This window comes from Accipiter gentilis, chromosome 29, assembly GCF_929443795.1.
Source record: "Accipiter gentilis chromosome 29, bAccGen1.1, whole genome shotgun sequence".
Classification (NCBI taxonomy): Eukaryota; Metazoa; Chordata; class Aves; order Accipitriformes; family Accipitridae; genus Astur; species Astur gentilis.
The window spans coordinates 17,699,711-17,721,854 of record NC_064908.1 but is presented as its reverse complement, the minus strand read 5'-3'; the positions used below and the strand labels follow the sequence as shown (position 1 = coordinate 17,721,854).

At 52.5% G+C, this 22,144-nt stretch overlaps 1 protein-coding gene across 2 annotated transcripts in view; it reads right to left on the bottom strand.

The window, feature by feature from the left end:
* The window catches only part of OLFM1 (olfactomedin 1), a 34,522-nt gene extending 13,200 nt beyond the window's left edge, over positions 1-21,322 (bottom strand). Inside the window, exons 1-3 of one of the 2 annotated variants that reach the window (XM_049832814.1) lie at positions 20,809-21,322; positions 7,346-7,495; positions 1,732-1,887 (exon numbers count right to left, since the gene is read on the bottom strand). In XM_049832814.1, the coding sequence (XP_049688771.1) occupies positions 1,732-1,887; positions 7,346-7,495; positions 20,809-20,874 (372 nt within the window). In that variant the 5' untranslated portion in view covers positions 20,875-21,322. Of the gene's footprint in view, positions 1-1,731; positions 1,888-7,345; positions 7,496-9,399; positions 9,758-20,808 lie in introns of those variants that run through there. The other variant, XM_049832813.1, reaches the window with a different exon arrangement.
* Positions 21,323-22,144: the final 822 nt, after the last annotated feature.

Sequence of the window (22,144 nt, the reverse complement as noted above, 5' to 3'; positions counted from 1 at the left end):
AGCAAATTAGACAAAAATTCCTTACTGTTTTTAGGCATGCTATAAAGAACATAAAAATCAAAGTCATTATCAAATTTATTTTGCAGAAACGAAGATTTTTTTTTTTTTTTAATTAAATGAAGGCCTTGTTTAAAGGCACGGTATGCAGCATTTTGTTGAAGATGCTTTGCTCCAGCAGCTAATGAGTAGACATAAATATGCATGCACCTACCCGTTAATGAAGCATGTTAGTATACACAGTATACCTGGTGCTGCTTAAACTATTGCACAGTGGCCAAGTTCACAGCGCTCAGGGCTGTGACATCTGGCTGTCTGCTGAAGCAGCTCGGGGGTGAACAGGATCAGAAATTGGTTCTCAGCCTCATTTCTTTCCTTCCCATCCCCTCCTATTTAAGTCGAGAGGCTTTCCCTCCTGTGGTTTGCATGTGGGGAATATATTTATTTTCTTATTTACTTGCACTTCCCGGTGCAAGCTCCCTGGCAGGCAATGGGGAGGATTAAACTCATCAGAATGGAGGGGGGAGAAAAAAAAATAAAAAAAGAAAAAAAAGAAACTCATGCATAAATCAGAAAGATGGTCCTTACATCCAGGCTGCGGAGCTAAATTTAGGGACCTGTGGTAACTGGAGATGGGGAGTGGAGGAGGTGGAGTTGGTGAAAAGCTTTAAGAACCTTCTTCCCAGCTTTTTATGATGTAATCTTGGTATTTCAGTATTTAACACATCAATTAAAAATTTCTCCTTTAAAACACCAGCCGGCTGGGCAGCTGCCTGGAAATGAGGATGGGAATCAGCTGGGTAGCTGATCAGAAATGTCCCCAAATTTCACTAGAAATCTTCTCAATTTGGTTTTTATATCTATTAATGAAAAGCATTACTAAAATTTAAGATTCCAAATATTGCTGACAGCCTCTTTTTGGAAATTCAGTTGTTCTCAATCAAGTTCTTGAAAGTTCGACCATTGCTTGCAATGACACCTTCATTTAAAAGGCTCATATCTTTAATTCTCATTTGTACGACACCAGGACAAAACACGTATAATCCATCAGAAGGTGCTGGCTCTGCTGCCAACACCATTACTTCAAAATTGGACATTTGCACAGCCTTGAGATGGGCCATTTGCCAGCCCGAGGACAGCTGCAATAGTCGTACTTTTGGGTTTGGTTTTTTTTGGGGGGGGTTGATTTGTTTGATCGATTGCCCCATTGCTACAACCACCCCAAGGAGGGAAGCAATTTGGTGATGGCCCATTGCGGTTTGCCAAGGGCTGCAGAAACGTAACGGAGCCCCAGCTCCTGGCTCTTCCCAAAAAATGGGTCCCAGGCACGGCATGGGGAAGAGCTGCCTTGCCGTGGAGGGGAACCCACCTTGTCCTGACCTCAGCTGCCCCGGGGTCTCCCTGCAGACCCCCCCGCCTTGCACAGAGCAATCCTACGCTGCCCTATTGCCCCAAACCTCGTGCCCCAACCCAGGTGTGGTTCGTGGGTACGGGAACGTGGAGATTTATGGGTTTACCCTATAGAAAAATGTATTGTGGCTGAGGACGCGATGCTGCAACCTGGATCTGGCCGTGCTTTGGACAGGAGGGAGCTGCACGGGTGGGCGGCCACCAGCGCCGTGTAGGACCGGACCAACGGCTACGTGAGCTGACGGGGACCAGGGCCACAGCCCCGTGCGCACCCCGCTAAATCCCTGGCCACGGCTTCGTTAGCAGTTTGGAAAGCAGACATACCTTAAACTGCCTTGCCAGGTGCTGCTTGTGGCTTTCTTCCACTTGCTTGAATTTTGATTCCAGTCCCCTCATCTGGTTTTCCATCTTCTCAACGTACTGTAGGTCTCTTTGAGTCCGCCTGTCCAACACCTCTATCGACTGGGACATGTTTTGCACCTGTCAAACGAGAAAGGACTCATTAAGAAGGTGCTTCCCCAGCAGCAAGGCAGCCCCACTCGCATCCCAATGCCGAACGCTGACCTTTTCCTACACAGTCAACAAAGCTAAAGAGTAATCAGCCTATGCATTAGGTACTAGTTAATCAAAAGCATCTCATAGTATTATGACCCCGTGCTCTCAAATCGGTTTCATAAACATTTATTCTGCCGCGTTGCAGAGAATAATTTAATAATCACACATGCAAAAAAAGGGTTGTAGTCAAGGCTAAAATGCATCACTCACAATGGCCTCTCTGAGAGGCCGGAGCAGCACCCGCCGTCGCCCGAGGAGAGGCTCTTAGCTGAGCAGAAGCACATCTGACTAAGAAATGCTTCTGCTGAGGTGCGCATTACCATTTCTCCGCGTACGCAAGTGACACTTACTGATTGCCTAAGTGCAAACTTTACTCCCAGCTAGTAAAAACTTCATTATCCAAACAGCCCTACTGTTTATACAGCATCTGCCACAACAAATCCAGCTGCAGGTGAGGGCGTCCTGAAGCTGGGAAGTACGGCAGGAGCTCCCGCTCCGGCTGGCCCCACCGGTGCCTGCCCCGCTCGGGCGGTTGTGCCGCGTCGGCATCTTTTCGAGCCGACCGATGCCGCATCCCCACGGCTCCCCGCGCAGCGCCCATCTGGCCCTGCCAAAGGAATGATGCAAGAAGGTTGGCTGGGCTCCTCATGAGAAAAAGAGCTGAAGGTGTAAGGAGGGGAGGGAAACAATAGCTAGGCTGACCTGATTTCGAAGCTTGGCTGCCATCTGATTTATTAAGATATTCCCTTCTCTCATTTTTCAGGCTAGGAGACGGTAAATGAAGCTCTGACTTAGGCAGGCACTTAAGCACCTATTTAGCATTAAGCACTGGGTGTAATTTAAGGTCTTTGCGTCAGGGACGGTTGTGTTTGCACCACGGTGTGTACATTACGGGGCTCAGCCCACGACTGGTGCTCCTGCCACTGCCGCGTTACCCGCAGAACTACGACTGTCGGCATCGGTAGGGATGATGCCCGAATTTAAAATGAATCAGGCAGCCAAGCATGCTGCTGCGTCAGGGCCCTCACATTAAAGGCATCCTGGTTCAAGTCTCTTCATCCGTGGGCGTCTGAGCAAAAACCGAACGTGAGCCAACACCGTCTCTGCGGATCCGCTCCGAGACGCTTCCCAGAGCCCCTGCTGCCACCTCCGCTCCCGTCTCCGTCCTCGCCGAAGCCAAGCGCGGACGGGCCGGGTTGGGAAAAGAACGGTGCAAGTGCAATATTTCCTCCAGCAAATCCCACCGGGCTGCTGCGACTTACCTCGAGTGACAGAGCGAGGGGACGGCGGGACACCCGCACGCAGCCAGGTCTCGGAGACTACTTGCTGAAACCAGCATGGGTCAAATGCCAACTTTGACGTCTGCATCTCAGAAGCGATCAAAATGCCCATCGCTCATGCACGATGACAAGAAAACTATTACAGGAAACTATTAAAAATGTATGGACGACCTGTATTTCAAAGGCCAACGGAGTTGTACAACCAGTACAACCGCGCCGGGGGCCTAATAGTCTTCCTCAGCAAAGGGGAAGCTATTTTCAGTCTCTGCGTCCCAACACATCAGCCAGAAGTGAACCAGCACCCATCCTGACTACCATGAAGGACCTGCTCAGGGAGGTGTGAGGAGCAGGGAAGAGCAGAACAAGACCCTCTCGGTTTGAAGAGGAAAAGAGCAAACCTGAGCTCAGCCCGAGCCTGCGTGGCTCCTGTTTAGCCATGCCTGCCCCAGGGTACGTGAGCTCTCAGCGGACATGGCCGGGTGCTAATTTACCTGGGCTGCATGCAGAGGAGTTTGAAGACCTCTCGCTACCCCGAGGCAGGAGAAGGGAAGACTTAGACAAGCATGTCTGGTCTGCAGGTATTTTTATTCTGGTAATCCAGTCTATCCTCCTTTGAGTCGAGCTGTATCTACATAGCAGAATTGTTCCAATGGGTTGGAATAGGAATGACTTGTAGGGAGCATACAAAATTGATGTCATTTATTCCACTAATGCCTAATCCCAATTAAAGGCCAAGCTGCCAGTAATCAGAAAAGAGCATTTCTGTAATGATCACTGGTATTTGACCCCGCAGGGGCTGAGCAAGGCTATGGGGGCTCCTTACGCTGCCTCTTGGGTGGTGGGGAGGGAGAGACGGATTCCGCTAGGAAGTGAATCAGAGCATCTCGCTCAGGCTTCTGCTCTGAATCACCTCTGGAGGAGTCTGCCTTTCCCTTGACTGCAGAGGAAAATAGCCTCCTCACATGTCTCTAAATGGAGACGCCTAAAATTAGCTGCTGTGCTATTTCGGGGATGTGTTTTACAAGTCCAGACTCTCCCTAGTTGTTGCCCATATTGTTTTCAACCAGGCAAGATTCTGACCAGACTTGTAGAAAGTCAGTCTCCATCATTGCTGATCTCTGACAGTAACGTGTGCTTCATCAGCTGAAGACCTTCATTAGCATATCATACCCTTGATCCAGCAAAGTACTTTGGCACATGATTAGATCTCAATGAGACTGTTCATAGCTTAAACTTAAGCATGTACCTAAGTGCTCTAATGAACTGAGACCCAAGGATACTGTCTCTCAAATTCCCTCAGCCTCATCCATTAACTGAGACCTTCAAACATCAGCTAAAACGCTTTTTGCCTCCATCGGTGGAGCATGCGCTCTCAACATGAAACCTCATTTTCCATCAAGCTACTGTGAGAGAGATACCAGCGATTGTCTTGGGGAAAAGAGTTAATTTCAGCATTTGAAATAGAAAATTGATACAAACAAAACTTCCAGTGCTATTCTTGTCATCTTGTTTGACATTGCGTTGTTTCAGAATTAAACCAGAGTAACAGAGAGTCGATATTGGCCTGATGACCCCAGTGAGATTTACACGGTCAAAGCCATGGTTTAAACCCTGCTCAAGCTTCCCTGTGGATCAGCCTTTCATGCCAGCTCAGAAAGGACTGTTCTAAGCCCATCTTTGGGGTTTGAATTGGGAAGAATCTTTAGCTTTGGGTAGCCAGACACACTGGTGGAGCAACAGCATGAGGCACCTTGAGGGAGATTTTCATGGTCTACCGGAAGAATTAGGAGAGAGATGGACTCAGCCAATGGACCAGGACATGAAAAGTTCATCTTATAAGGTCTGTAGAAGGCAAAGGAAAGGCAGAGAAGAGATGTCATTGTCCTCCCTATATACACCTCGGAGTGAATATCAAAGGAACAAAAAGAACTGTTTAATCTGGAAATCAGTGCTGGCAAAGAATAAGAATTGGCAGGAAATCAAAAATGGTTTAACCATCAGAGGAGGAAGTCCTCCCAGATAACAGGGCCAAGAAAAAAATAAATAAAAATCCATTTGAAGATAAAACATAATCTGTTTATGAACAGGGTTTAGGTGATGTCTTGGGTTGGATGCAGTCCAAGATCTGGACTCAGCACCTGACACATATAAGGCTGGAAGGACTCCGTGTACTCCAGCCAAAGATGAGCTCAGACACCTCGGTGTCAAAACACGGGCTGAACAGTTTGTGCGATGGCAAGCAGACCTGGCTCACCTTACCTCACTTAACGCCTGCTCTTTAAACTGACGGGGTGCCCAGGATTCACTCGCAAGCAGCACGAACTACAGTTTCTACGCATATGCCCGTGCCCATGTGTTGAGGGTAGATGGGGTCTTGGCAGCTTTGAACCTCAAAGTACATTCAGCTGCTGAAGCCTCTGTGCGGAGATTTTCACTGAAGATGCTACAATTGGTTTGTGTACACACGCACACACACCCACACAAATGCAGCTTATTTCTCGCTCATAAAAGCAATGCCTTATTATTTCCATAGGTTACTGCCACGTCTCCTCCTTTGAAAATCCAAACACAATTACCTCTTTGACATATTATGCTTCTTCATCTGCTGGCAGAGAGAAATTAGGAGCTGCGAGTTTTCCCATCACAAAGCTAGAGTTAAAATGTCAGATGAGGGAAGGAGTTTTCAGGTTTGAAATCCTTCCTGGGAAGCTGGAAGCTCTTCTCTGCAGTTGCACTTTCCTATAGGGATTATCATTTCAGCCTTCATCAAGATCAGGTGTCTGGCACTAAGAGACTATTCTTTATTTTGGGGTTTTCATATAGGTTAGCGTAGGAGTGAGATGCAGACAGATTAGCAGGCAGGTAACATATCCCCAGAACACATGCCTTGAAATACCGCTCCTCCCTCACTTTATTCATTGGCAGCCAGAGAGCTGCATAAGGGAAAAATCACTGAGCACTTACACCCTCCGCACGGGAACTGATGTTATCCCAGGTCTCGTACGCCCAACTCGCCTGTGCATTAGCAGAGGGCATTAGGTCAAATCCTGCTTGTTTAATGCATACGAGCAGTTCTGGGAACACGATGGCTCTCAGACGCCCGTGTCAGCTGCTAATATAACGCCTGCTGCCTCTTAGACAAATGTGCTGTTGGACCGATTGCCGTTACTGCTTAGAGAAATCAAAGCTTGAGTGGGATTATTTTTAGAAGCCTCTGACATACCAAAGAAGTATTTTAGGGCTAAATGTTTCCTGCCTCACTTTACTGTTCTTATCACATCATAGGAAAATCAGTTAAGCGTAGGTTTAATATTGTTACGAGTGACTAATACATCAACTTCCCGAAAGCAGCGGGATAAAAATTATTTTGTCCATGCGCAACACATGCCAACATAGCATTAGGGCATGAGGGATAATTACATATCCAGCACAGGAGCCCACTTATATTTTAAAGGGAAGAGCAGCATTTCTCATGAAACAGCATTTCTTCAACAAAATCTATTATCTGAAAAATTTCTTGTTATCAGGAATGTTTCCCTAATGAGATTCTTTGATCTCTTTGGACAGCAGACTATTAAAAACTAATCAAGTGGTTGTCAACATTAGAAAGAAAACCACTAAACTGTCATTTCTGTGCTATTTGATGTTGACAGCTTGTACTGTTCTTTCGACCTTTTTAATATCAGCTTGGCTAGGAATGCATGGGCTCTGGGTTTTTAATTCTATCTTCTCTCATCTTGTTGAGGCTCATCCTTTGAAACTGCTTGTGTTAACGTAATGAAAAATATGAGTAAATTACAACTTTTTTTTTTTTTTTTTTTTAGCAATATGGTTCGATATTGTTGCTTTGATCTCAGCAGTTTTAAGCTGACCTTAGGCCACGGTTCCTTTTCCTCTGTGCCTCAGAAACACTTAAGAGATTTATCTTCCCGTCTGTGGCTGATTATTCCCCACTACATACATGGGGACAACTACGGCACGGGAGGGCTGGCCCAAGGGGTCTGTCTTCCCTGGAAACCAAGGCTCAGCCCAGCTCGCTTGTTTTTTCACTCCCAATGTCATGCCAAACCAAACCACCTTTCCCAGAAGGGGTCAACCATTACCTTTTCTAATAGTTGTCTCAGCTGCTTTGTCCTGGCATCACGCGAGCACATCGTCTGTTGAGGTGCCACCACTGTGCATATACAACGTCCCTCGCTATCCTGGGCAGAGCTGTAGACCTGCCAGCTTTCTTCTGGGTTGGTTGGCAACACCTAAGTAACACAGGGAAAGACGGGTTAAGTAAATGGGGGGAGGCCTGGCAGGGGTGTGGGAGGTGAAAGGGGATGAGTGGAAGAAGCAGGATGGACGTGGCAGATACTAGAGCTGTGCTGGAAGCGGAGGGAGGCTCCTCCGAGGGCCCAGCTGGCAAAATTCACTTGTAATGCAAAAATATGGATCGGGGACAAATAAAAGAAGGGTCTGAAAAGGAGAGCAAGAGCTGAAATAAGAAGGCAACGTGAGTGGGAAAGCATGGGCACAAGGAAAGCCCCGAAGCAGCGAGGGCTGTAGCGTGCCCTAAGGCACCGAGTGCATCAGGGTGGGGAACCCACTGCCCGGCTGTCGTTACAAAGCATTTGACTTCTCCTTGACACCGTGGGAAGGATGTGCCCGAGCTACCAGTGAGGATACGGTGTCCTGGCTGAGGGCTGAGTATTGATGAACATGCCTCTGCAGAGCTCTCCTGGATCCGGCAGCAGGAAAATCAGCTCTCCTGAGTAAATGGACACCGCGAGTTATATTTCCCCCCTCCTCTGCCAGACTCTCCTGGGCATGGGGAGGTTCACCAGACAACCATTTCCCTCCAAACGTGCTGCGGGTCCGGGGCAGGGAAAGCCTGGTGCGGTGCCCCGCGAACCATGCCGGCGAAGAAGAGACACGATCCGGAGGGTACGATCAGTGCCTCCGTCCGAGCTTCCAGGACACACGGCAGAAAGGGAGCCCAGTCACAAACACAGCACATTCCCCAGCCCCCCTCGTGCCCCCTGCGTTCTCCAAACCTCTCTGATCTTAATTTTCCTTTGATCTCACAGCACTTTGCAAAATGCATTATTTAATCACAATTCAGCTTCCGATCACTTTGACGGTACCACCGTGTTGCCAAACAGAAGGGAAATGTTCTTTCTACTATTTCAATATATCACAAATAACCTTGCAAATATCCACATCGACAGACGACACGCACTAAGAGAGAAGACTAGGCAGACAGACCAACAATTTGATTCACTAGGTAAGACAAGCGGGGGAAAAAAAATAATAAATGGGTCTCATAATCCCTGGTAATATGGAAAAAAAAATTTCCTATCTTCATTCACGATCAGCAGAACCACTACATGAAATACTTGTCTCGGAACAGCAGAGCTGTAATACCCTAGCTTTTTTAGAAGGCACAAGCATGCAGCCTGGAGGCGAAAGGTGCCCCTTTTTTCCCTGCTAAGGGAAGACAGACGGACGGATTGTTTTTCTCAGCCATTTCCAAAGTGCCAAGACCAGGCACCGTACCAGCCCTCCAGCAAAACAGGGACAGGAAACATACGGCACCACCAAAACCTACCGCAACTCCTCCACCGCATTTTCCATCCCATTAACCACTATTGATTCAAGGCAAGGAAACAAAACTCGAGCTTGCGGGACTCGCACCTTCTGTCCCAAGCTGCTTCACCCTGCGACTGCAAAACCGGCGACGAGGGAAACTTTGCCACCCTTTAGCTGAAAGCACGGGGAGGTGGGGGGACACACACACACCCCCCCCCCGGCTCGCCCCCAGCCCCCTGCTCAGGGCTAGCGCTGCCTAAACCCGAGAGCTGCGGGAGGAGAGGGGATCTTCTCCCCGCACCGCCAGCCTTTCCCGACCCCTCTCGCAAGCGATGCTCCCCCCCACCCTCCCCGCCATCACGGGGGGGGCCCCCCCAACCTCTCCCCGGGGCTCTGCTTTCTGCAGCAAGGAGGGAGCCAGACGGCCGAGGAGCTCCCGGGGGTACGGGGTGGGTAACCGGGCAAGGAGGGGAGCGGGCGGCCGGGGCGGGGAGCGGGACGTACCAGCCTCCCCCCCGCCCCGGAGGCAGGGATGCTCCGGGCAGCCAAGCGACCTTCCTCCCCCCTTCCCCACGACACTTACTCCCGTGCTGCGGTCCAAGGTGCCGCCCGTGGCCGCCGTGAGTTTGGTGGTGTTGAGCCCCACGAGGGAGGGCAACGTCTGCGACATCCAGTTAGTGATCATGGCCATGGTGCTGAGGACGACTCCAATCTTAAGTAAAGGCACAGACATGTCTGCGGGGGGGGAAGCCAGGAACCCTTCATTCTGTACCGGCGCCGGGCTCCATACCGCTGGGGACGGGCTGCTCCAGCCGCCCGGCCGCCGCCACCACCGCTCGCCGCCGGCCCATCGTCCGCCGCCGGCCCCGCCGCGGCCCTGCCCGGCGCTTGGCGATGGGTTTTTTACCGCTTTGCCTGTTGCCGGAAACCGTATATATATATATTTTTTTTTTTTTTTTTTTTACCGGAGCACGGTATCACCGGAGCGGGGTTACCTCCCTGCACCCGCCGCCGGGCGCGCCCCAGCCGGAGCGGAACGAAAGGGCTGCAGGAGGCGGGATGGGACCGGGGCGGGGGGGAGGGAGGGAGGGAGGGAGGAGCGGGGAAGGAGGGGGGGGGGATAAAGGGAGGGAGGGAGGGGGGGGGGGGGCGTGAGCGCCGCGGAGCGCCCAGCCAGCCGGAGCGACTGCGGATGGGCGAGAGGGAGAAGGAGGGGAGAGAGGAGGGGAGGAGAGATTTGGGGGAGGGAAAAAAATTGGGGGGGGGGGAATTGGGGGAGAGGGAAAAAATTGGGGGAGAGGGAAAAAATTGGGGGGTAGGGAAAAAAAATTGGGGGGTTGGTTTGGGGAAGGGGGAGTGGAGGGAGGAAGAGGAGAAAAAATTGGGGGAGAGGGGGAAAAGATTTGGGGAGTTGGGGAAAAGGACTTGGGGAGAGGCGGAAAGGCTTGTGGAAGGGAGAGGGGAAAAGATTGGGGAAGGGAGGAAAAAAACCAAATCGGGGAAAGGGAAAAAGCTTTGAGGAGACGAAAAGATTTGGGGAGAGCGGAAAAGAATTGGGGAGGGAGGAGAAGAGCCTCGGCGAGGGGACGGGGCGGGGGGCGGCTCCCCCGCTGCGGCGCGGCCCCGCTGCGGCGCGGCACCGCGGCGCCCCCTGCTGGCTGACGGCGGCATCGCCGGGCGCGGTGCGGGGGCCGGGCGCGGTGCGGGGGTCGGGCGGGTCGCAGGGGCCGCGGTGAAAAAGGGCCGTGCAGGAGACAAGAGCTTCTCCAAGGGACAAAGGGGAGCTGCTGCCAGCGAGGGAAGTCGGGAGCAGCGTTTCTCCGCTGCGGTGGGTGCAAGGGCTGCGCCGCTCCAGCGCAAATTCACGAGGTGGGGGGCAACTGGTGGTCCCCAGATGTGTGGTCTTGCCGTCAGAGGGTTCCCCACATCCCCGCTTGCCCCCTCACCACACTCTGCAACCTTCCGACCAGTTACGCTTGAGCTAAATCAAAACGCCCTGGCAGTGCTGCCTGCCCTCGAGTTGGCAGCCCTGCTCCTGCCCCATTCCCAGCGGGCAGGGCTGCCAGGACAGGAGAGATGGGACAGCATCAGACACTGCTAGAGCATCCCATCCTCGAGTTGGGAGAAAACTCTTGGCTTTCTGTGGCTGATGTGGCTCTGAGGCAAACCCTGTCGAGGAACGCTATGGGCTGTTTACACTGCGAAGAGCGTACAGCCCGTCTGTGCAGGCCTGGCGTGGAGTCTGCAGCGAGATGGAGCTTGTTCACAGCTCAGGTTTCCTGAAGGTGTTTGCAGAACTGTCCTGGTGACTCCAGAACCAAAGTCTCCAACCAACAGAGACCTGCAGTTCCTTGCACATCCTTCCCTAAGTGAGCCTTTAAACACCCTGTGCAAAGCAAATTATGAAATTAATCCCCTGGCCCTCTCCAGAGGATGGAAGTGACACCCCTCGCTCCGCTGGTATATAGGACCGGCCTCAGCATGTTGGAGCAGCCACCGCGGCCCTGCTCCAGGAGACCCCGAACTGTTCTGTGGTCCCACCACCTCCAGTCTGGCTGGCCCGCGGGAGCTACCACATTCCCACTGGAGTCCAATCAGCCCAGCCCCAAACCTGCCACCTCCAGAGCTGCTCTTCCGACGGCATGGCTCTGTGGGGTCGTGGGTCTTACAGCCCCCTCCCCAGGAGCTGGCTGCTGGTCTGGGCAAAGAGAGCAGGGACCAGAAACAGCCAAGCGGAGCTGTTTCTGCAGAGAGCACTGGGGGAGTTTCTGTAAAGCGCTGAAATGAAAGCACACTTAGCAAGTCCACCAGGTGGAGAAAAAGAGATGAGTTAGAGCACGAGCGCTGATGCCAGGTCGGATCCTGTCCCTCCGACAATGTGGCAGCAGAATCAGACGCTGGCAGCTGGAAGGCAACGGCTGGTGCGTGTCAAAGGCTGCAGCAGCTGAGATGCCATTCCCTTCCCTCGCTTCCCAACACCTGCAAACCACATCAGTCCTGCCCTTTCCCCCACCTGAGGCCGGACCAGCTCTAATCCGGGAAAGTCAGCTAGCTGACAGGTCAATCTGCTGTTGAAATCAATAAGAAAACACTCCTGCCCTCTGGATTGGACACCCCTGCTTAGGGATCCCAAAGTACATCAATTACTTCCACCCTATGAAATCAGCTTCACCCAGCCCAGGCATCCTCTCCATGGCAAAACTGCCATCGGGTCGTGCAGTGTTGTGCCTGAGGAGGTCAGCACCGAGGAGGTGTTTCAGGCTGTGGTTGTAGGAAAATTAGGCAAAAGCCTCGGATGGCTTTGATCTTTTAGAATAAATCACAGTTCCCCATTCTACTCCAGTTCAGCCTGTTCTGCTCTAACAGGTCCTTATGCTGTGCTCAGCACTGTAGCAGCTGACACTGATAGCTTATCTGATTTCATAGCATAAAAAAACATTTGAGTGCTACACTTAAATCACCTTAATGTTCATTCTGAAACTGAGTTTGTGAGTAAAGTTTATCCCTCATATTTGTCTACTCCAAACACATACAAAGAAAATTAGACCTACGGATGCTTTATTATTTAAAATGGTATTCAGCAGGGTAAGAAGCACTCCTTTGCCTTGCTCTGGATTCCACCTGGGCTAAAGAAAGACTCATTTCCTACCAGTGCACACAGGTGATTTCATTCACATGCCCTTCAAGTGCTTTGCAATGATTAAAGCTTCTGCAAACGGGGACAGCAAGGCACAGAGAGAGGAGTAGCAGCCATAAGTCCCTGCTGAGGAGGGGGCCCATTACTGGGAATCTTTTCCCACCGCCTGGCACAGAGGGTCTGTGCAGGGAGGGGAGGCTGGGCTTGGGCACTGGCGGTCAGCAGAGCTGCTCCGCTTCCCTTGGAGCAAAACCCTTCACGTCAGCTGAAAGAGGGGCTGTGTGTGTAATGACGGGGGAGAGAGAAATCCAGGTGATTTTCTTTCTTTCCCTTGGTTCTATCCAAAATAGCCAAAAGCAGCGGTTTTGGGGGAGTCTTTTCCTTGCTGGTAAGATAAAAGGAGTTAAGGTAGGGACACCAAGAGCTTGGCTGTCCTTCCATGCCTTTTCATAAAGCTCAGTGACTATAATGCATTAACAACCTTTGCTGGGAGCAGGATGGCCCTGAGCCTGTAGGGTATAACCCAAGCTGGCAGAGAGCCACAGCCCTTCCCCAACACGTCAGGCTGCCCATGGCACGGCAACGCAAGCTGAGCCCACGTCAGGTGGTCCAAAGCAGAGACCTGACAAAAAAAGAGGCTCCCAGAAATGCCACCGTTTCCCTTTTTTAGGGGTGAAGGGTTATTGAGAGGGAAGGTGGGGCGGCTGCTGCTGCGCAATGAGATGCTGCTGGTCGCCTTGTGCCGTGCTAGGTTGTGGGCGTCAAGCAGGAAAATTACCTCTGTCACCTCAGTTCCTGAAGTAGGTGATGTGCAAATGTGGAAACCTCTTCCCTAACCTAATGATTTCCCTGGTTTTAGAAGCCCAGCGTGGCAACAAAACGAAACGCAGGTAGCAAAAAACCAGTAGGGATATGAACTTGATGTGGGAGACCTGACATTGCCTTTACTTGTGCTAGAGAAAATCGGAAGAAATGCTAGTGAAATCAAGAAGGAGGAGACTCGGGTGACTCTTCTTGACCTGATAGCATTCGCTGATGGGCCTTCCCAGAGCAAAGGAGCATCTGGCCCTTAAAGAGCAACTTTCCATCATAACGCCTGCAGAAATCTCTTCTGTACCAGTTTTGCTGAACTGCTTGAGCTCACCTTTCTCCTGATCACTTTGGGGTTTTTTGCACAGGGTATTGCCTGGAAAAAAAACCCTCATGATGTCCCTGAGTTTTACTTGTCCTGGTGCACCCGCTACAAGAGCAGGGGTTGCAGAGCTGCCCTCTCGGGGCCTCTCCTGCTGTAAGCAGAGAGTAAACAGCAGGAAAAGCTGAACTGTTAGGGAACAAAAGATCCTATTTGCATGCATATATTCTGAGCAGAGAAAGAAGAGGAACGATAGATAAAAGCAAAGAACAGGTTCTTCCAAAATAGCTACTTAGTGGAAAATTCCGCTGCTGGGAAGTGATAATACAAAATGTGACTGTCTGCCTAAAGGAGCCCTACAAGGGTCAAGGTTTGCAAACCCAGCCAACTCCTGTGTGTGTGTGAGTGTGCAGGACGCGGTGGTCATTGTCTCCCTCTCCTGGCTGGTTCAGAGAAGAGGTGCTGAAGTTCCTGTTGCTCCCAAGCTTATGTGGAGATGCTGTTTGTAGACCACAGTCAGAGAACTCTGATTTAATGCATGGTGAGAGGATGGGATCTGCTTTAAAATACATACACTCGTATTTTAACATCTCAAATCTTGCTGGTGCTCCAAGCTGGCTCAGTAAGTACTGGAGGCATCTCAGCTGACGACTGCCATCTCCAGCAAGGAGGATGTGTCCAGCTCAGCCGGTTGCCCAATGGAGGGCAGTGCCCCAGGCACCTTCCCAGGGCTGGCAGCTCCTCTCCTGGGAACACGGGACTCAGTAATTTGGCAGGGCGCTCAGGCCTGCCCTGGGATTGCTCTGCAGTACACGGGACAGCCCGTACTCCAGCTCTTTCCCACAGTCCTTCTCTCTGCACTGGAGACCCACAAGATGTGCCATGCCCTCTGGCTAGGGGCTGCGGGAAAAAGTCTGTCGTTTCTGGAAAGACCTTGCTGTGTAACTTCAGGGATCCTCCTTAGATACTTGGACTAAGTAACTTTTTTCCAAAGCTGCCTCCTGTAGCTAATGGAGGGGTTCTGAACTGGTCTCTCGGAGGACCCTTTGCCTCCACTGACTCTTTGCATCCCTCCCGGCATCTTGAGTGATGCTGGGCTGCCAGAGTCCCTGCTGCTGCCCCACTGGCAGGTGCTGCTGCACTTGCAAGAGGAGTGTGGATTGCATGGAGGCAGGGAAAGGAAAGGACCACCTCCGTCACGCGTGGAGGGGAGAGCACCCCCTGAACGAGGGCGAGGTGCCGCTCTCCCTGGCACCGCACAGCACGTCTGGCAGCCGAAGGCCGTGGGGATGCCAAGCAGCTCTGCGTGGGGGTCCCTGTAGCGGGGCTCAAGGCTGAGGAGGTGCCGGTACAGCCCAGCCCTGCCTGCTCAGCGGGCTCAGGCCAAGGGTCCGAGCCCACCCCAGCACTGCGCTGGGTGGTCACTGTGCCCCTCTGCTTTCTGCCTGGCACCATGGGGTTTTGGGGAGGCAGAGCCCTGAACTCTGCTCTTGAGCGAAGGATGATGTTTTTCATCCCTCTCTCAACTCGGTAAACAGTCACCCCCTCCGCTCACGCTCTTCATCTTGCCTGGGCTTGTGGCAGGAGGTATCCGAAATCCCTCTGCACCGGCCTGTGGGCAGCAGGAGGGCTGTGAACAGGGTCAGGGAGAAGAGGAAGCCCACCTACCCTCGGAGGCAGCTGGGGCAACTTCATCCCCATTAAGGAACATATGCTTTGTACCCATCACCTCTGGAGCGTGGGACAATCTTCTGTTGCATTTGCCATGGGGCAACAGTCCCAGGCAGGTCACGACTGCCACAGCAATAAATTGTACCAGGCTTCCCTGATTTTTGGGTCTGACATCCAAATATTCTTGCTCCTTCAGCTGGTTTTGTCACTACCTGTGCTACCATCACTCACACAAGCCTCGGTCCTGGAGCTGGACCCTGTCACCTTGGCACTGTACCGACGCAAAGCAAACTCTTCCCCTCCCGTCACAGGGAGGGTATGGATGGACAGATGGGGAAAGCGAAGGAAGGAAAGAAAATGGCAATTAAAGACCCCAAAGTGCTTTGAAAACAGTGACCACGATGCTGCAGATCACTGCCAGCTCCCGGTGGGACTCTGTGTGAAACTGCTTGTGCCTAGTTCTTTACTTCACTCCAGGAGCGGCCACGTTTCGGAATCAGGCAGCCCAACGTGCTCCAGAAAGTTAACCCCCAGCCATGGACACGGGGACTACTCCTTCCGCACACAAAACACTCCGCAACCTTTCCTTTCATTATCCGCACAGTGAGTAGAGTAGAAACACCCTGCAGCAGAAAGGACATGCTCCTTATGTTACACTGGAACAGAATAATCCCCTTTGCAGGTCTTCACTTCGCTAAATCTGTGTTTAGCTAAAGCTGCTCTTGACATTAAACTCATGCTCTAACAGCGAGTGCCAATACACGTCAGAGGCTCTGAGCTAGAGCAGAGCCCATTAAAGTCGGCGCAGGTTTCACGGGCGCGTCAGTGGGTTCCTGTTACTCGGATGTTTTGGTTAGGAACGATAATTTTTTGGGGCGTATTTCCCTGGGTCAGTCGCACGCCTCCAGTCAGAAAGTGCCTTTACACTGAAAACTTGTTCTGCACGTGGCTTGCTAGGAAACCCGGCATTGCTCCAGAGTTGCTCGCTGCTGCGTGCTCCTGAACCGAGGGCTGACACGTGCTATCGCCCTGCTGTTATCTTTCCAGGAGATCTCTTGCATTTTGGCTGCTTTTGAATGCTGCCTCCCAGGTGGGATGGGGAGGAGGGCTGGGAGCCAGGACCTGGGTCCTGAACAAGGAGAAAGCTTCCCAGGGCCAAAACCCAGGACAAAACCAGTCTGCAGGCTGGGACCAGGGCTCCTGTGCTCAGCTCTGGAAGGGCGGTGGCAAGTAATAGCTACAGTCTGCAGAAGAGGGAGGATCAGGATTTTGAGGTGCTCTTCCCCCACGGTCGCATTTTGCTGGTGCTAAGGCATGTCTCAGGCTCTGTGCCTCAGTTTCCCCAAGTGCATCTTCCCCCTTTTGGGGGGACTGCTTGACTGACTCAACCTCTCGGACATCCCCCTGCCTGCCTGGGTCTCCCAAGGAGCCTGGCTGAGGCACCCACAGGGGACAAACCCCAGAGGGACACTCCTTGGGTGTCCCTGTCCCTGCCTTGCTCCCTTTTGTTCATAGCTTCATCACAGCAGAGCAAAGCCAACACTTATCACTCATAACTCGAGAATTAGCTTCTTCCACTGCCAATGCAGTCTACAGCCTTAATCTATCTAATTCACTCAGATACTAATTAGTTTTGTATTACTTTACGCAGTGATGCTAATACTGATTACAAGGACTGATAACCTGAGTAATAAATACGACCCAGGGCTGAAAATTACCTTTCTTTTTTATTGGTTAGAGTGGAAGTTAGTGAAATTAGACACAAATTGGTTTATGAGATGAGGCAGCTGCCTCCTGTTACAGGCTGCAGATTTGCAGCTTAATCCTACTAGTTTCCATGTATCGTCCCTGTCAGGGTAGGGAAGAGCCCGGCAGCCAAACTGGGCACTGGGAAGTCCCCCATAGAGGGAAAGGAGCCAGCACAGCCGGGCTGGGTGCTGCCAGGGCAGAAGGGCACAGGCAGCTTTGGGGAGGGCAGCGTGCGTCCCTGGCAGCTCCCCGCCTTGCCCTGAAAATAGCCCTGAGAGGGACCTGATGTGCTTTTAGGAAAATCAATGGCAAAATTGGTTTGGGGTTTGGTTTGGTTTGATTTTTTTTTTTTTTTTTTTTTTTTTTCTTGCAGGAGCCCTAAATGTTTAATAACTGCCTGCTCCAGGAAGGTATTTCTTCCTGTGTGGTTTCAATGATTACCGGGTAAATGGATGTCAGAGCGCCGGCTGCCCCGCTCTACGCCTGCAAAACTTTGAGGAATGCAAAGAGGTTTTCACTGGTAATATCCCAGCAGCTTGCCAGCAAGCACGAGGCATGACAAGTGCACAGGTCGGACAGACAAGCAGATGGTATCCTGAACCCCCTCTGCTGATACCCCTGGCTTTACTACAGCAGCCCAAATCCTCTGCCCTTCTGGCAGCGCTACCTTTCTGCACGTGACGAGCAGATCCTTCGAGAGCGTAAGTTGGCTCTGCTCCTTCGTGGTCACCAGGAGAGCTGCCCTGGGTCTCACCGAGAAGAAGACAAGGAGAGAAAGCCCTGTGCTTTGCCCGGGAAGCCTTTTGCCCAGAGCTGCATGCACAGCCAGAGCAAGGGTGCTGCACCCTGGGGTGCCCGCTTTGCCCCCGCCCCGGCCCAGCACCCGTACCTGGCCGCTGCACCCTGAAACCAGCCTGCTCAACCCAGCCGAAATATGTCATTTCAGGTTTTGATCACTGACCTGTGGAGAGCCAAGGCAAGGTGCAAAACAAATTAGGAGACCTTGGGCACCTAGAAGAAATCCCAGAGCCTCGTGCAGGTCTCGCTCTGGGGCCAGGGCTCTTGCCACCCCCCTTGGCCCTGCCTGCTGGGGGCACATGGGGGATTGAGGGGTTGGCGGGGGCTTCTGCAAAGGACTGGGATATGGGGGGGCATGTAAGGGCAGCTGTCCCCTTGTTTCACCCAGGCAAAACTACCATCCACCTTAGACAGGTCTCAAAGCCCCTACCAAACCTGGAGGTGCAGCCCGCAGCGTGCGCATCACCCGTGTGCTCCCGGCCGGGCATGGGCATCCTTCCCCCCCCCCAGGGGGACCGTCAGAGGATGCTGCAGTACCAGTACCTTGAAGACAACTCCCTTCCCTCCACGAGAAGAGCTTTCCCAGCACCCAGCTGGAAGGACAGCCATGTGCTCACCCCCTCCAGCCCCATTTAACAGCCATCCCTCTCCCCATTTCTTCCTTTCTCGTGCACTGGCCTGCCAGTGTCACTGCAGGGAGGGAAAGGAGGGGACGGCAGTAGCTTCTGCATCATCAGGGAAAGCTGCCTAAATCAGCAACCTCTCTCCCCTGAACCTCCCCCGGCTTGGGATCTCTGTAGGGTCTGGGAGAAACTCCACACATGTGATGGAGATGTGAATCCGGCACCGAATTAAACGTGGAAGACGCTGAGCTGGGCGGTGCCTGGGCTGAAAGGCATATTTGGGGATTGCATCTGGCAGCTGTGCTACAGAAATGAGATGCTAAAACTCTGAAAGGGCTCTGCAGTGCCAAGCGAGTCGGCAGGCACGCTGGTGGGAGAGCTCTGCATGGCCGGAGAGCGGGGCCTGGCAGGACTCGGCTACCTGCAGGCAGCAAAGCCCAGGTAGACGCTGCAAACCTGAAACCAGCTCTAGCTGAAGGCAGCTTAGCAAAGCCAGGGCTTTAGCAGGGGCTTCCAACCTCCCGCCAGCAGGCAGGGACGGGCTGGCAGGTAACTCTGCCAAAGTCAGCCCGCAGCGCTCGGCCCCACCGTTCAGAGCAGATTTGATTCCCCCCCGTCCCTACCCCGATTTAAAGTTGGGCGAAAAGTTGGAGCGCCGCATTCACCAAAACAGAAAGCGAGAAAAGGAAGAAGTAGCCAGGCACGGCAGCATCCTTGGCACAAGAGGCGATAACTCCGCGTCCTTGGAAAAAAACCCATCAATGCAGAGCGACGGGGGCTGACGAGGCCGATAAGGGACGGTGACGGCCCCTGGGGAGTGGGCTACCACCCACGTCCCCGGGCTGTGGGTGCGCTCCCCGGGGCTGGACAGGAGGGAAGGCTGGAGGGGCAGCGGGACAAGGGGCAGCCCCACCGCGTGGCTTTGCCACGACGCTGCCGTGGCCCCTGGCTGGCCGTGTCCTCGGCTGGGCCGGGTGCGTAGCGTGGAGCCCCTTTTTTTTGCTGATTCCTGAGCAATGCTGGCGGTCGCTGGCTGCTTTGTCCAGCGCAGCGCATGCGCGTTCCCCGTGCATCCTCTCGCACACAATGGGCTTCTCCTGGGCACTCACTTGCAGCTCTGGTTCCTTCCCACCCCTCCTCATCCATACAGCTCTAGGACTTCTTTGCTCCCCTCCCTTGCCAAATTACTACCTTCTCATCCCTTTTCTGGAGGGCTCCATGCAATTAAGGCAGCTCTTTAGCCATTTCTTCCTGAGGGCAGCAGAAATACTTGGAGGCTGCAAAGCCAAAAGGCTTCAGCTACTGAAACTTCAGCAGTAGGGAAGTGACAGGAGAGAGCATTGTCAGCAGGAGAAAGGAAAAAAATAATCTACATAAAGCATCCAGGATGAGAGCCCAGCTGCTAATTGCTCCTACACTAAGAAGCCTCCATTCCCCTCCTATTTATAGCTGCTTTTTCTTTCTTTTTTGCTTCCAGGCAGCATCACAATTAACCCCACAATCTAGAGCATCCTCTTGCAATTACTTTTCTTCCTTTCCTCAGTGACTGAGGAAAAAAACAAAAGACAACCTCCCTGCCGGCCTCTCCCCAATTATCTTAAAGAAGTCAAATGGAGTTTTATTTCCACTTGTAAGAGATGGCTTTTGTGTGCCTCCTTTCCTCCCCCCAGCCCCACTACTCACTCACTCCAGGGGCCGGGACAGTAAAGGCAAGCATTAAAATGCAGTTTGAAAAAAAAAAAAAAAAAAAAAGCTGGAGGGGGGAGAGGGAGATAAATAAGATGCTCCTCTCTCCTAGAAGGCAGTCATAGATGGAAACATCGAGGGACATCTAAATGTCACCTAAAATCAGCAAAGTGACCCCCACACGAGGAGCTGGGGGATGCGTGTGTGTGTAAGGGGGGGGGTGACAAGGAGGGACCCATCACCGTGGCCTCCCGTCACGTCCCTGCGGGACCCCGGGACAGGCAACCCCGAACTTCGCCAAGCCCGAGCCCTGCAGCGGGGGTCCCGCTGTGTCGTGTATGTCCCCCCCCAGCCCTGCACGGCAACTTTCCCCGCAAGTGGGCCCCCCCCACCCACCCACCCACCCTTCGGGGTGGCCACACCGGGGTAGCCCCCTTCTCTCCCCAGCTTTGGGGTCCAACCTGCTTCTTCTTTCCGCTCCCCCCCCCCCCCAAGCCCAGAGGGGCCACCTGCACCGTGGGCTGAGCAAAAGTGGGGGACACACACACCGAGAAAAGGGGGGGACATGAAGGTGCAGCATCCTACTCCAATTTTCTTTTGTGCTCTCGAGGTTTAATAGAAAATGGCGTTGGGGAGAAAGGGAGAGAAGGGGTGGGGGGGGTGAAGGGGGGTGGGAAAAGCAAGAGAGAAACCTACTTGAGTGAGTTCTGTGCCCATCAGGATGAGAAAGCAGAGGGTCAGGAGCTTGCTTGCCGGTTGCATGTCTCGCACCCAGTTCTAGGCACCTTGCATACAGATCACCTCCCGGGCGAGTCTCCCTGTGCCGATCACCGAGCGCCTCGCTGCCTCCTCAGTCCTTTATTGTTATTATTATTTTAATTAGAAAAAAAAAAAAAGAAAAAAAAAGAAAAAAAAAAGACAACAAGATACAATTAAAAAAAAAAAAAAAAAATCAGAATGGTTTTCTGGGCGGCTCTCAGCACCCCCAGGAAGCAATGCAAGAAATCTGCTTAGCAGAGCCTTCACTTTGCATATTTATTGGGATCCCAGTTTCTCTCCTCTGCTCTCAGTGCTGGCTCTCTGGTAATATATATTTTTTTTTTTCTTAATGGCTCCCCTGATCGAAAGACATTTGCGAGGAGAAATTCAACGGAGCACGAAATGATTATCTCTGCTATTGCCAAAAGTTTGCCTTGAAAAGGGGGGGTGATGGGGAGAGGACAGGGATTAAAAAAAAAAAAAAAAAAAAAAAAAGAAAAGGAATTGGTAGGGCTGGCTACTAGCAGGGGATGGCTGTGGAACAGGATGTGACATCAACTAAGGCGGGGGAAATTTAACTAAACACGGCAAAGGGAGAGCTGGAAAAGCAGCCTCGGGAGCGGTGGTGCCGGGAGAGCGGGTCCGGCCGGGGTGGGGGGACGCGGACACGGACACGATGCTGGTGGGGCATCGCGGGGAGCAGAGCTGGGACTGGGCACTGGGGTGGTGGTGGGGGATAACCCCTTCCCTCCCTGCCACCCAGGGGCAAAAGGACTTACAGAGGTGCCCCTGGTCCCTGGGGGTGCGGGGGGATGTCAGCCCCCCCAAATTACCAACCCCCTTCCCAAGCGAAGCTCTCCGGGAGGGCTCGGAGCATCAGCCGCTGTAAAGCTCAGACCCCAATTAATTTAAGGCAGTAGGAGCGTGGTGAAAACCTTCTTGCTCTGCAGGGCATCGTCCCCTGCATCTGCTCCCAACACCCTGCTGGGGCATCAGGGGCTTGGGGGGGTGCAGGCAGCAGCCTTCCCCTCCCTAAGGTCTGTGGCGGGTGTTTACCCCTCATTTCTGTCTCACACATATTCCTTGAATGCTTTCCAAACCACAGTTTTCCCAGGACCTCGCTATTACGTCTCTTAATAGCTGGCAATGCAGGTGAATAGCATCACCCCCCTTTTCCAGAGGTGAGAAATGTAATGCAGATCTTCTCTTAACGATTGTTGAATGATTTAATAGAAATCACTTGCCACAGGCCCGCAGTTAGCAGAGGCCCCAC